The following is a 14,952-nucleotide window of genomic DNA, read 5'->3' as shown; positions in this document are numbered from 1 at the left end:
TTACTAGTTTACACGGGTTGACTTAATCCGTGATAGGTTTAGTTTTGTTAATTATCGCTGCCCTATATAAGGGAGTCGTAATTAGGTCATTAGGATATCTTTCATAGACTTTTTCACACTTAACACTTCTCTTAATTACTTTTGCTGCTTAATCCTCCCCTTAATCTCTGCCACTTTTGTTCTTAATTACTTTGTGCTTTTCGGATTGTTCTTTACGCCGGAATCTTAAGATTGTAATCATTCTTCTACTCTTAATCTTAATACTTTGTTTGCATTAATCTTTCGTTCTTCCTTTATTTGTTCTTGCCCTAGTTTGTTTATGCTTGATTGTTATTATTTCATTATGTCTTTCATTAGCATGCTTATTATTATTATTATTGTTGACACCATTAATAACATGAGTAGCTAATTCTCTATATGTTAGGATTAGGGAATCCATGGTAGGATTGTGACGATGTAGCGAATAGACTAGATAATTTACATGTGAGAATCTGTCCTCATAGCAATTTAATTGTAACATCAATTTAGTTGATTGCACGCTTCTAAATTACATTAATCTGGTTAACTTTACTCCTGGATTGGAAGATTGGAATAAATAGACCTGCTATGAACAGTAGGCTACCCTAATGAGGACGGAAGTTAAGTTAGTGGAAATCTAGGATAGAAAGTGGACCGGAAGAACCTTTACCTTATCCTTCTCACAGTAGATTGCCTAGGCTATTTGCAACTGAGTCGATAGACTACCATGGTGAACCGAAATCCTGGCATACCCTCTCTTATTTGAACACTCTTATCGTATTTTCTCACTTTTATTGCTCTTGCTTAATTTCTCTTTCTTTTAATCTTTTAGTAGTTTAGAAATCAAAATCAAAACCCCCATATTGTGACTTAAATAGACGGACCTTTAGACAGATATCTTGCCTCCCTGTGGAGAATCGACCCTACTTATCACTAGCTTCCGTTAGTATATTTAGGTTTATTTTTGGTACACAAACGACAGTATCAAATTTTGGCGCCGTTGGCGGGGAGGCAATAGCCCTATCTGCCTTTTATATCGTTTATTTTTATCCGTCTCAGGGAATTTTTATTCCTTGAGACAGTTCTCACTTATTTCTTTCAGTGTTGTGCATGCCCAGGTCAAACAGGTCGGAATTAGTCCCAGCTGATCCTGAGCCAGAGAGATCTTTTCGGCATAGACTCCGTCTGCAGAGAAAGATTCGAAAGGAAGACTTGAGTACTTTCGAACCCGAGCTACAACACTTTCTTTTTGCAGAAGACTCGTCTTGTGAAGAAGACAATTCTATTTCTGTTATCAAGCCAGTAAAGATGCCTAACATTGCGAGTCACTCAGAGCCCATAGCTGCCTCGATTCCTAAGGGTTTCAAGCTCGCAACAGAGGATGGTAACACTTTCGATATCCGTCCGTCTTATATAAATTTGGTCGAAAGAAATATTTATCGAGGTGTGGCGGGTGAAGATCCGTGAAAACATATGGAGGTCTTTACTGACTACTGCTCTACCATTCCCGCCACTAAGGGAGTGACCCAAGACAAGATAAAGGAAGTCCTGTTTCCTTTTTCATTGACTGACGGAGCCAGGGAGTGGCTCACTGATCTTGATCGCACTGCAGCCGGTATTACCAACTGGGAAACTCTTGCTCTCGCCTTCTATAAAAGGTACTTTCGTCCCCAACGTACTAATCAGCTGAGAGGAAAGATTACGAGTTTCAAACAGGCACCTGATGAGAATTTCTATGAGGCTTGGTGTCGGTTCAAGAAATTGGTGAGGTCCCTTCCTCACCATGGATTTGATCAGTGGTTTTTGTGCAACCAATTCTATAATGGGTTGTATGATGACCACCGTGCTATACTTGATGCCTCATCTAATGGGAGATTCCAAAAGAATATTGATGATGATAAGGGATGGGGCATTATTGAGGAGACCCTAAATGTATAAATGCATAGTCCTTGAAATGGGAAATGTTAATCTTGCTACCTAATCATAACCGTTTAGACTATGAAGTTTGAACCTACTACTACTACTACTAATTCTTCCATTTCAATCAATAATTTACGTTTATTTATATCCTCCACAAATAAAGTAAACGTAAATTACTCATTGGGACATACATAAATTTTATAATCTCCCATTTTATCAAGCATATTGGATTAACCAACACTGATCACAAATAATCATTGATTTGGTGAGACAAATTTCTAATTAAACAATAACATTATATATTTATGGATTCGTTGATCTTATATTAAACCAAATTGTAGAGAAATAAACCACCAACCTATAATCACTTCTCAATTGGTCTTACTTTAGATGGTCACTTTAGACGGTCACTTTAGACGGGTATATCCGTCTAAAGTGTAGACGGGTCAAATATGTCACCACTCAAATAATAAGACCAAGTGGCGAGATCCCACTTGTTGTTTGTCTTATTATAAGAGCATGTGCACTCATGGGGTGCCCCAAATATTCTCTCTCTTTTCCACATCATTTTCCACTAATTATTTAATCTACCCTCCTCATTTCACAATTACTCCTTACATCAATGAGGTTCCCCAAAGTCATTTCTCTACCTTTTCATGGCCCACCAAAAATTTCCGACTACAATATTCGATAATTAAAATACGTTGTTTACCTTACTTTTGCCTTTGGGAACCTACCCTATATAGTGGGCAACCCCATTAGTTGGAACACTAGAAGCATTCATGGGACTCCCCATAATAGGAGAGAGGTAGCATTTGGGGCACTAAAAATGCACCGATGCACAATTGCACATGCTCTAAAAGTGGTTTGATATTTACCCGTATATAACTTTAGACAGATAGTGTCGGTCTAAAGTGAGAATTTGTGATCACTTCTTCTATACCCTCAAAACCCTTGCTCCCTATAAATATCCCACCTTACAATAGTGAACCTACACCAAGAAATTACAAAACAACCTGAAGTCCTTAACCATGGAAGTCACTATCCAAGAAACCATCACCATTTTTCCATCCAACTCTCCTTTCAATGAAAACCATGTCCTCCCTCTTTCTGACCTCGACACTGACCGCAATCTCGACGTAACATTCCGTTACTTTCGAGTCTACTCCAACCAAAATAATGAACCCGACCCATTTAACCTGATCACTACCGCCCTTGCGGAAGCACTGGTCCCCTATTACCCTTTCACTGGCTGTCTTCAGCGCAACAACGCTGAAGACGGCCGTGTTGAGTTACATTGTAACTTAGGTAGTAGAGTCCCTATGGTACGAGCCACATTGGACTCCACCTTAGAGTCAGTAAATTACTTAGACGACCCAGATGAGTCGTTTTCAGAACAATTAGTCCCAAACCCGGATCCGAATGAGGCCATGGACCATCCAATGGTGTTACAAATTACCATGTTCAAGTGTGGAGGGTACGTTCTCGGGCCAGTCGTACAAAATATGTTGTGTGATGGACTCGGGGCGTCCGAGTTTTTTAATTGGGTAGCCGAGCTAACCCGTGATTCAAACAAAACCCGGTCTAAACCGGACTGGAACCGGGTTGGTTTACTCGGACCGAGAGAGCCACTTTCTGTTGAATTTCCATTTGGAGAGTTGTTGACCTTGGATAAGGACTTTTCACCTTACTTACAACCGGTCGGACCGGTTGGTAAGGTGTGCTTTGATATGGATGATGCCATGCTTGACCGGTTCAAGGCTTATTTGTTAGAGAAATCCGGTTCTCGGTTTACTACCTTTGAAGCTTTAGGTGCTTTCATATGGCAAGCAAAGTAAGTATCTTACCATGTTTAATAGACTATATATTTCCTAATAATATATATTAATTTCAATTTTCCTTATTGTTATAATACATGATTTTGCAAATTAGCTTGTTAAGGTATTGAATCATACGGAGTACAAAACATGTTAGGTACAACTTGACAATCAATAGTAGATACCGCGAAGACAGGTTTAAGTTCTACCTAGGACCAAAACATCAACCTTATCTATATTTCTAATTATAGTTATACTTTTTTTTTTTTTTTGAAAAGAAAGACAATTGTGTATTTTTAACTGAAAAGTCGTCTGGACTATGACCTAGTCAGTCTGTGCTTAGCTTCGTTCTTGATAGTAAATTAAACAACTAAAGCGTTATTTTTTTCGGTATTTCTTTATTAATAACGAGTTGCAAATGATACAAACCCATGTAGACGTGATAGTTATATAACCATACATATCAAGTTAACAATTTCTTTTTGATTATGTGACGTAATTGTTTACACAAGGGTTTGAACCTGAAACCTTAATGTTCTTTTAATACGAGATTTTCTCATCATTGTTAATTGCATGTGACAGAGTAAAATCATCGAAGATTCAAAGCAACGAGAAAGTGAAATTTGCATACCTAATGAACATAAGAAAACTTATGAACCCACCATTACCAAAAGGATATTGGGGAAATGCATGCACACAAATGTACGTACAACTCACATCAAAAGAATTACAAGACCTACCAATTTGGGAAATTGCGGAATTAATCAAAAAAAGCAAATACAATGCAACAAATGAATATGTAAGATCATACATTGATTTTCAAAAAATTAATTATGAAAAAGGTATTTCTGGAGGAACTGAGGTAAGTGGGTTCACTGATTGGAAACATATTGGACATTCTACGGTCGATTTTGGGTCAGGCGGTCCGGTTACGGTTTTTCCGCTTTCTAAGAACTTTCTTGGTAGTATGGAGCCTTGTTACTTCTTGCCTTTCAGTTCTGTTGATAAGGAGAAGATGCGTGGGTTTAAGCTTCTTGTTTATCTAAGAGAGTATGCAATGGAGGGGTTTAAGGAAGAAATGGAGAAATTATGTGGAGAGAAATATGCTTGATATATGTATAATGTCTTTTACAAGTTCTTGTGTGAGGTCACTTATTTATAATTTAATTTATGTTTTTTATTTTAATTTCTCGCTTGGAAATGAGGTGACGCTTTTGGATGATATCGGGTCTGAGTATGTTTTACATTCTCATAATATATAAGGTTCATTAAAATGATGAATTTTATATAAGGGCATGTAATAAAAAGGTACTCCGTAATACTGAAACTTGGTATTACTGCCTTGGCACGGTAATTCATTAATGTTGCATTTGAACAAAGCGTCTTGCTTGTGACGGGCTAATCCCGTCACAAGCTGAAGACCTCTCACAAAAAGGGAGAGGGGACAAGGTGGGGCACCCCCCATGTGCTCCCTCACTCACCTCTCATATGGGTATTTTGTGAGAGAAAATGGTATCCGTCACAAGCTTGTGACGGATATCGCCATCTTCAATGAGATTTTGTGGCATTTGAAATCCATTATTCGCTGAATAATATTTCTTACACTGTTATTTTATTTGGTACTCGTATAATTAAGATCATGATCTCCTAATTGATCAATTGTCTTGCTTTAGATTTGATACGGGGATTTTAATTATCTTACTCGATACCGCCTGATAGTAACCGTCACTTGAAAAGCACAAAGTAGGTCTTGAGAATTGAGATCGGTGAACAATTGGACGTGCCAAAACAGACCCGATTCGTATAACTCGACCTGTTCCCAACCCGACACTTGATTTGAGCACTCGAGCATGACCCTAAACCCAAATCCATTTCCCCGGCTCGTCTCGAATGTTTTTTGTCGTAAACCGCGATCTGACCAGAATTCTTACCAGCCCGAAATTCCGAAGTGACACGACATGAATTGTCCTGACTCGAATCCAAACCGTTTGACCCGTTTACCGCAGTAAGAATCCTCTGTCCTATTATGTGTGCCACACCACTTATATTTCGACACATCACTTGTGGCAAAATAAAATATTACAATATATATATTAATTTGTTGAGGTGTTAGAAGCTAAGTGGTATGACACAGAGGATCCTCAGTGAGTTTACCGGGTATTAGAGCAACCCACAAAATTAAAATAATTCATAATCCAAGTCTAATCCCACAAAAATAGAACAAGATGAACAACAAGAACAACATAAACGCAGTATTCTACGCAAAAGATTACCATCCAATACAATCAGGCAGCATCGATGGCACTGACATTCTTCCTCATGATAACGCCATTTACAGAGCTCTTCTTTGTTCTTCTGCTTCCCTTTGTACTCTTTCTTTCCCTTTTTTCCCTCAAAGTTTCAATCTTTTCTTACTAATAATCATTTTAATCAATTTTTATTTGTTGGGTATTTTCAGATGACCCGTTTGGTGATCCGAAAGTAACTGGTGACCCGTATTGCACCTTGTTTGTGGGCCATCTTTCGCGTTCTACTACTGAAGATACTCTATTAATGATTTTAATTGGATATGTTTTTGGGTTTTTATGAATTGATTTTGTTCAGTGGCGGAACTAGGATTTGCGGTTAAGGGAAATTAAATTTCCGGTTGCGCAAATTATTAATGCAATATGGTAAACTATAGACAGCTACAAATTTTTATTTGAGCGGGGGCTACTACCACTGCTAGCTCCTTTAGTTCCGCCACTGAATGGTGTAGGGGAAGGTGGGTGCAGTGGCGGAACTAGGATTTGCAGTTAAGGTGGAATTAAGTTACCTGTAGGGCGAATTTTTAATGTAATAGGGTAAATTAACTAAAATTTCTAAAATTTCCGTTGCTTGGGAGCGACTGTCCTTGCTAGCTCCTCTAATTCCGCTACTGAATTGGTGTAGGGGAAGGAGAGTAACGGTTTTTTTTTGTTGGGTTATTCCATTATTTGATTTGTTTTATTTGTTGAAATGTTGTAATTTGACAATTTGTAAGGGGGATTTTGAATGGTGAATGTTGTTTTGTTTAGGCTATGAGCAAGTATGGAAAAGTGAAGAATCTGCGGTTAGTAAGGGACATAGGTGAGAACGTAGCTATAGGTTTCGAATTTTTGGATATTGGGTGCATTTATGTTGATTTATATGATAATTAGATATAGTGGATTGGAGTTTGTGATCAATTGCTGTTTTTTTTTTGTTATGAAATGTGGGGGTGTCTCGACTGTTTTTTGAGTTTGATAGTTTGATGGAGTAGACTGCTGGCTGCCAAGTGATATTTATATATTGAGCATATCATATATTGCACCCTTTTCTTTAGGCGAGTTAAGTTTTCTGCCTGTGTTTCTGTGTTAAAACACATGGCTTTTGTGGGTAATATCATGCTTTGTCAATATTTAGATGTTTAAAAACTACATGGATGTGACGAGTGGTGACATTGTTGGAATTATTAATCTCATTAATTTACATATTCATATATGTGACATATTAATATAGTCATAAAATCAAAACTAGATCTTATGCATGCAAACTTTGAACAAAAGTAGAGAAGAAATCGTCTTTCTTACAATGGGATTTCGAATATATGGGCACAAATGAGATCTCCTTCTCACTTGTTCTTGAGCTTCCTTATAATGGATGAATAAGGATCCAAAATAGAATCCCTCCCAAAAGTTTATACCCAAGGTAACCTCTTAAAAGACTAATATTATTAGATCTAGAACAATATTAATCTTACTAAAAATGACCCAAAATATTTGTTTTGGTCTCTTGTAATTTCAGCCAAGAGAGGATGATTTTTGGAGATTTTATTTCTCTAATTTTTCATAAGATGTAGAGAGAATATTGATAATTTCTTACACTAGAAATTAGTTGAAGTTGTGAATGAAAAATGATAGAGGAAAAACCCTCTATCTTTTGCTCTAGAAAACCGGTGGGAGGAGGGACAAGGGAAGCCAATGCATGGCCTTGTTCTTCTCAAGTTGAGACTAGGCATGTAAGGCTAGTCATTTAGGTTAATTATCATGTTTTCCACTTAACATAATCAAAACACAATATTAACCTTATTCCCTCCTATATTTCGGTACACTTATCATAAAATGGAAGGTTCATTTTATTTTGTCATATGTCAATTGTGACATATGTAACATGTTACTTGACATGTGAAATTGTAATGTATTTTTAACATATTAAAAATCAACATACTCATAAAATATGTCATATACAAAATCCACTAGTAATTCGTAATCACTTGTACCAAAATGGTTTATCAAATTATAAATTACAACGTCTTGTATTTATAATAAATTATTCATTCAATTTCAATTGTTTCGTAAACAATAATTATTCGATTACTTAGACCGTATCTCATTTAATCAAATTACAATAAGACACGTCAATAATACTCACAAAATCGTCCGTCAATTTTAAGCAATTTAATTAACCCGTATCGACATACGATTAATTAAATAATCAATTAAGAGTGTCACCCTTTAGGTATGACCTAAGGGGATCAACTGATCACCACCGTCGCACGACACGCATAATGTCAAACTCTATCGTACCCAATCATTACCGATATGTGTGGACCAGTTGACTGTAAAATATTACATCCCACGTGTATTCTTAAAATGAGATTTAAACATGTGATCATCATGATCAACAGTTGTGATCGCATTATTGTCGGAGGACACATATTCCAACAGACATCATAGAGTCTTTTGCTTGTTCGAGCCTTATTTTGGTGGGGTGCACTGGGATGAATTCCCAATATCTGCGAAAGTAGAGCCGTTTTTGGGATTCAGTTGTTTAATGAATTCGTTTTTAGCCCCAATGGTCCGTCTGAAAGAGGTAGTCAATCAATGATGATGTTTCTTCTGCATAATTTTAGCGGAATATGTTTCAATGGGAATGAATGCATTGAGTTGGCAGTGGCAACTCTTCTCAACATTTTGATGCATTTGTGTTAGCTCCTACAATTTTCAAACAAATTTTGATTGAATGTACCATTTTTCCTTTCCGGATTGCTACCCAACCTAAAGTATAGGTCGTGTTGTTGTACACTTTTGCAGTAACAGGAGCATCACGTGGTTATGCATTTGTTGAATTTGAAACAGAGAGAGAAATGAGACATGCGTATGAGGTAAATGCTTTTTCTCAATGGTGTTTAAGTGTATGTTTACGGCCTTCATTTCAATTATATATCCCACACATAGATGCTCGTATATAAGGAGAGCATGGTAGTCACAACTGGACCGCGACTAATGGTGCTGGCCCAACAGATCCATACTAAAACATGTGGGATCCAAATGTGAGCATCCGAATTTCCGTTTCTAAATTTTTCTTTACTCCTAAATGATTGGTTACAGTACATCCAAAACATACCGAACTTGAAATGACCGAACACGAACGGATGTGACCCATACACAGACCAAAATACTGTTCCCCAAGTTTAGACTCACAAGCTACATTATGTAGCAAATTTCTTCGGCTACCTTCTAATTCTTTCTACACAGTTTCAAATTGTATGAAAGGTTATTCTTGTCAAAATATTAAATCAGAATTCATCTCAAACGGCTTGCTGGTTTCAACTTTCAACACAATTCATCTTCAAGTTTATGTTCTGTTTTAATCCATGTTATTTGTTCTTTGCTGAATAGGATGCACACCATTCATACATCGATGATTCTGAAATCATTGTTGATTATAATAGACAGCAGTTGATGTCGGGATGGATTCCAAGAAGATTAGGTCAGTAGATTTCACTTCTTAGGCATAGCATGTAGCCATGTAGCGCTGATGTGCGAGTGTATTCTCATGATATAGTTTTTGTCAATAGGTGGAGGACTTGGTGGTAAAAAGGAATCTGGGCAACTTCGTTTTGGCGGACGAGAGAGACCATTTCGTGCTCCATTGTAAGTTAATTTTGTATTTTCTTTTGTTTGATAAAATTTCGGAACATCAAAGCAATGACATGTTCATATCTGCCATTTCATCTCGCCTCTAACTTGAAACTGATAAGAAGTATATAATACTACGTCGTCCATAGTTCAGGATATGAATCTTGTGCCGTTTAGTTAAAATAAGCCTCTGTTGGAACTTGGAAGTTGCTGCGTAACTTTTTGATTTATTTTCTTAAATATAATCTTCAATGTGGAGCCCTATTGGATGCCTTAGACGGTTTTAGATGATGATTCATGTTAGCCGACCCCAAATCGTTTTAGGACTAAGATATTGGAAGTTGCGTTGTTGTCTACTCCCCCCATTCACTTCAATTGGCAGGGAAACGTGGGGCATACACACACGTGGGAGTATTTTGTTCGTATTTCTTACCCGAATTGGAAATGCGGTGTCAAGAAAAGAAAATTCTAGTAAAACCAATGAATAGAGAGTGATTTTCTATTTGTTCAGACTTTGTGGATTAGAATGCTTGCTATTGCCTGCTTTTATGAATCACCCGAGTTATGAGAATGTTAACTTCCGAACATAGGTCATTTTAAGATCCGAAAGACATTCAAATTCTCAAATGATCATATCTAAATTGTCGTGATTCACCATCATGAATTTTACAAACATAAAGTAAATGATATTTATGTTATATATGCTGATTTGTTTGATAAACACATAGGCGACCTATTCCCTACGAGGATTTGAAAAGACTGGGCATCTCACCTCCTCCGGAAGGAAGATATCTATCACGTTTTCAGGTAATTTATTTTTTTTAGGATTAATTAACAGGAATAATCCCAACTATTATCGGTCTTCTTAAAATAATCCAAACTTAGGTAAATCTGAGAATAAACCCTACTATTAACACCCTCTTCTCAAAATACACTTAGTTAACCGGCTACCTGTTTTGCTGGTTGGATTGTTGGAATATTTCTTTTAACTTTTTTTAAAAAAAAAAAAACAATTGAAAACACTTCATCTCTCCTCCATCTTATCCCCTAAAACAATCAGGTGATCAAAAAAATAAAAACTCAATGGTGGTAGAATAGAAGGCGTATGATCTTCAGGCTTGGCAACCATAATCTAAGATAGGCTTTATCTCAATTTCAGTAATCACATTCAGTTTCAATGAAGATACTACCATGGGTTAACATTAAAAGTGGAGATCTGAAACATGTAGTTACTCGCTTCAAGCAACAAAAGATCCAAATTAGTTTAGATTATGGCAAGCGATGGGGGAGGTTAGGTTGAACACTTTATTTGCTCGCGGGTTTGTGGTTCCTTGCTAGTGGGCAGTAGCGATGGTGGTGTGATTTTGGCAGAGTGGTTAAACTTTTACTAAGTGGTGATAGGTGGTGTTTATGGTAAGGAATCGGCTGTTCTTAAGGGGATCTCGTTGATGTTATTGGTGCTTATTGTAGTGAAGGATGGAGGTGTGAGTGAATTGGTGATGTTGAAGATGAAAGGTTGAAGAAAGGGTATTATTAAGATGGGTAATGGTGGAATTGGGAGGTTGAAGATGACGGTATGATGGGGATGGATTATTTTGAAGACGGCTTTATGTTTATGAAAGAAAATAGGACCCACTTTGCTTTTTCACCTGAAATATCCGGTTAAAAATTAGCCAAGTTTAATCCGGGAAGAGTGTGTCAATACTATGGTTTATTCTCAGATTAATTGAAGTTCGGATTATTTTGAGAAGACCACCTATAGTTGGGATTATTCCTGTTAATTAATCCTTTTATCTATGCGTCATTTTCTCAAAGTAGTAATTTTGAAAGTTTTCCCAAATAAACTATCCTGCCTGTTAAAAAAACATTTTGCCACAAACGGGGACAGGATTGCTCATATTATAATACGGAGTACAATTTAAAACTTAATCTCGGTCAAATCTAAATTTCTTTGACACAGTAAAACTAAGAGACACAGCACTAGTGACTCTTCACGTCTAAGACCTTACTTGCGTGCAGCATGACACTCAAAAGACGGGACATGAAATCTGTTTTGACCTTTCTTCATCTGTGATTAGCACAAACAATAATCAATGGGAGAGCGATATTCTATAGCTATTCACAGGTTTTGGCGCAACGCCATCAAAATGAGTATCACAACTTAAGGCTTAGAGCGGGATGTCCTAAGTGCTTATATGTTATTCTTAATTTTGTAGACGATGTCTCTATCTTGAGTATCACTAGAAAATACGAGTTAATATCATGGAATTTGTAACCTTAGAATACAATTTTCAGTTTGAATTGAATGATAATTAGTTTTGTAAATCTTCTCAAAGTACTGCCTCTGGGTTTTTAATGATAATTAGTTTTGTAAATCTTCTCAAATTAATTTTTTTTCTCCTAGAGCCAAAAGTCAGACTGTCTTCTCAAAAACCAAAAAACGTAACGTAAAAAAAACGAAATATTTTCTTGCCTAGTTAATTGGATTCTGACAGTGCTACCGTGGTAGATTCCATCGCCACAAAGGAGGAGAAGGAACTCGGAAGAGAGAGAAACCTCAACAAGACGGAGGAAGAGGAAGTCGGAAGAAAGAGTAAGGTCACCATCCAAAAGGAAAGGGGAGTTTGAGGATAGGGAAAGGACACCAACTAGACGAAAGAGAAAGTATGACGATCAGGAAATGGCGTCACAGAAGCCAGAAAGAGAACCAGGTCAGGGAGATGGATCATCACCTCAGAGGCTCAGATGGGAGGGATAGAGGAAAACATGGATCCTCGCGCAAGCATGAAAGCGAAACAAGACATTCTCATAAACATAGAAGGAGATCATCGAGGGACGATTTGTCATACTAACAGTTCTATAGAAATCCCTTTCATTAGATTTTTTTTTTTTTTTTTTTTTTGGACAGCTGTGAGGAAAGAGTTTTACATTTCAGTGGTACGGCCACTAAACCATACCTATAAACTACAACCTAAAACACCAGAATACTACTAACAACATAAATTAAAACAAGGTAATAATTGTATCGGTTAATATCATCGTGTTGATGGCGTATGACGAAAGTCTGAACACGCTCTTCATAATCAATATCTACCCCAATCTCTAAAGGATGCGCAGCGCTGCCCCAAGGAAAACACCCATCTTTGCTTTTCTTGATTGATGTAGCTTCGGAAAAATACCTGCAACAAGACCCAAGAAAGGGTCTCGGAGATTCATCTCCTTGGCTGTGAAAATCTTCCTCGGAAAACCAACGAGCCTCCATAAACTCATTTTTACTCATCTTAACCAAAACAGTTTCAGAGAAATACCTACAACAAGACCCAAGAGAGCATCTCGGAGATTCATCTCCTTGGCTGTACAACACCTCATCTGGAAACCAACGAGCCCCTTAACCCAACGAGGAGAACAAATTGCACTTACGCCCCAAGGTCGTAGAAAGAAAAGGAGGAAAGCAGACCACAAAAATCTGTTTCCAGAGGAGAGCAAACTCCTACACTTTGGAACATAACCCCCGTTGACCAGAACCTCATAGCCAAGAAAAGCGAGTAAAAAGGTAGATAACAAAGGGGGGAACCAGTTGAACATTCCCCTTACCAACACCAACTCTGAAAACTGTAGTGAGTTGGACCCAACACAGGCCCGATGCAAAGTAACCTTCATCCTAATTAACCCGAGGATAAAGGGACTGGACACCCCAAACCCCAAACCAATAGGAACTTATTATTTGAATTAACAAAAGACACAAAAAGATGGAAATACACATTAGTCAGAGGTGAAACCACCGTAACCGACCAACCAACGTCACAACCAAAGAACCCGACTCCACCCTACGAACACGCCTCCACAGAAAGACAAAAGTCCTAGCTACCACGGCTTTACTCCTACCAAACGCCAACCACGACCATCACGGCAGACCTTTCAACCATCAACCCCGAAAAAGACACCGAGACTCCAAATTCCACAACAAACCCCCCAGAACCATCGGCTACCTGCTACAAAACCAATCCCTAGACAAACACCCCAGCCCGACAAGATGAAACATGAAAAGGGAACGATCGGAGGGGAGAGGGGCGAGGGGAAGAGGGAAACTCCGAATCGTCCCAAAAACCGCCACCACAAACAAAAAAGGACACAAAGAAAAGCTAAGCTCGACGACCCATAACAGAAACGGAAACATACCAGTGCGGGGGAAGGGGTGAGGGAGAGGGGAAAACACCCTTGATTGGCCAGCAAGTCCATCGATGACAGGACAGGAGAACGGAGGAACGGAACGACCTCAGAGCAAAGACACCAAACCCAACCAGCAGCCGGACGATCGAATCGAAACCACAATCCGACATCCAAAGGAGGAGTGAAAGCCGGCCAATAGCAGAATCCAGAGGCAACGTATCGCCGAAGATAGGTTAAAGGAGAAACCCATCTCCGGCGATAGGATATGGGGAGCAGGAGAGGATGTATGTGGGAGGGGGTGGCGGCGGCTCAATCAAAAAAATTAAGGTTGTTTTGTTTTTGTTTTAGAGAGAAGGGGGTGTTTTAGAGAGAAGGTTACAGTCTTTCATTAGAAGTTATCCATGGTAAGAAATACAACAATATTTCTTAATTCTATCCATAAAAGTAGCAGCTCACAACTGAAGCTTCTAAAAACCCTTGCCAGGCTAAATTAACTAGAAAAAATACGACAATTACTCATATGAGACTGTTGTATACGTTCATGTTAATATTTATTTTGTAGTTGTGCCGGTGACTATGTTTTTTTTCTTTTTTTCTTTTTTCTATAAGCTAATGTTTATCTAAAATACGTGAAGACTTCATTATCAATGGAACGATTTATGAACTTGAATATATTCTACTTCAATAATTATGAGACCGTACGTTTACAAGATGGATACACTTTCTTTTTGAAATATAAACACTTGATATTCGGACGGTGTACTCGGTTGACAATGCAGTTGTGGCTCAGCGGGAAGCCATGAATGCTCGTTTTAATAGGTTGGAGTTGCAGCAAGCTGGTGATCAACAGACGGTTCATCTGTTGACTAGACAGGAAACTGTCACTTGTGAGAGATATGGGAGCAATGACGGTCACACTGCTGTTGACTGTCTGACAGAAAAGGAACAAGTCCTTGCCTTTCAGCAATATAGGCAAGGAGGAGGTTCCTATTACAATAACCAAGGGGCAGTCCATCCCAATTTGAAAAGCTCAAGGGAAGCACCTTGATAGATGAGGATGCTATCTTCCACCACCATCGTTGGTATAGATACAATGAGGCCGGAAG

General features: G+C 38.1%; 2 protein-coding genes and 1 non-coding gene across 3 annotated transcripts; 2 read left to right on the top strand and 1 right to left on the bottom strand.

The window, feature by feature from the left end:
- Positions 1-1,702: 1,702 nt before the first annotated feature.
- Positions 1,703-1,808, bottom strand: LOC141620526 (small nucleolar RNA R71). Its single transcript, XR_012531985.1, has one exon. It is a non-coding gene; the product is annotated as a small nucleolar RNA R71 (small nucleolar RNA).
- Positions 1,809-2,915: 1,107 nt separating this feature from the next.
- LOC141608491 (tetrahydroanabasine acetyltransferase-like) lies at positions 2,916-4,896 on the top strand. Its single transcript, XM_074427860.1, has 2 exons — positions 2,916-3,772; positions 4,338-4,896. Exons 1-2 carry the CDS (start codon positions 2,970-2,972, stop codon positions 4,864-4,866), a joined length of 1,332 nt encoding a protein of 443 aa, XP_074283961.1. The 5' UTR covers positions 2,916-2,969; the 3' UTR covers positions 4,867-4,896.
- Positions 4,897-6,812: 1,916 nt separating this feature from the next.
- Positions 6,813-12,565, top strand: LOC141611166 (U11/U12 small nuclear ribonucleoprotein 35 kDa protein-like). The gene is made up of 6 exons (XM_074429624.1): positions 6,813-6,863; positions 8,849-8,919; positions 9,437-9,527; positions 9,616-9,691; positions 10,405-10,483; positions 12,186-12,565. Exons 1-6 carry the CDS (start codon positions 6,815-6,817, stop codon positions 12,432-12,434), a joined length of 615 nt encoding a protein of 204 aa, XP_074285725.1. The 5' UTR covers positions 6,813-6,814; the 3' UTR covers positions 12,435-12,565.
- The last annotated feature ends 2,387 nt before the right edge of the window (positions 12,566-14,952 follow it).

This window comes from Silene latifolia, chromosome 1 (assembly GCF_048544455.1).
Source record: "Silene latifolia isolate original U9 population chromosome 1, ASM4854445v1, whole genome shotgun sequence".
NCBI lineage: Eukaryota > Viridiplantae > Streptophyta > Magnoliopsida > Caryophyllales > Caryophyllaceae > Silene > Silene latifolia.
Note: the sequence above shows the minus strand (reverse complement) of the source record. Positions and strands in the feature narration are given on the sequence as shown.

Bases quoted from the DNA above. Each gene is read 5' to 3' on its own strand.
- LOC141608491 (XM_074427860.1), top strand. From the start codon at position 2,970: ATGGAAGTCACTATCCAAGAAACCATCACCATTTTTCCATCCAACTCT. The intron at 3,773-4,337 runs GTAAGTATCTTA...TGCATGTGACAG, and splicing joins GCTTTCATATGGCAAGCAAA to AGTAAAATCATCGAAGATTC.
- LOC141611166 (XM_074429624.1), top strand. From the start codon at position 6,815: ATGAGCAAGTATGGAAAAGTGAAGAATCTGCGGTTAGTAAGGGACATA. The intron at 9,528-9,615 runs GTCAGTAGATTT...TTTTGTCAATAG, and splicing joins ATGGATTCCAAGAAGATTAG to GTGGAGGACTTGGTGGTAAA. The intron at 9,692-10,404 runs GTAAGTTAATTT...ATAAACACATAG, and splicing joins AGACCATTTCGTGCTCCATT to GCGACCTATTCCCTACGAGG.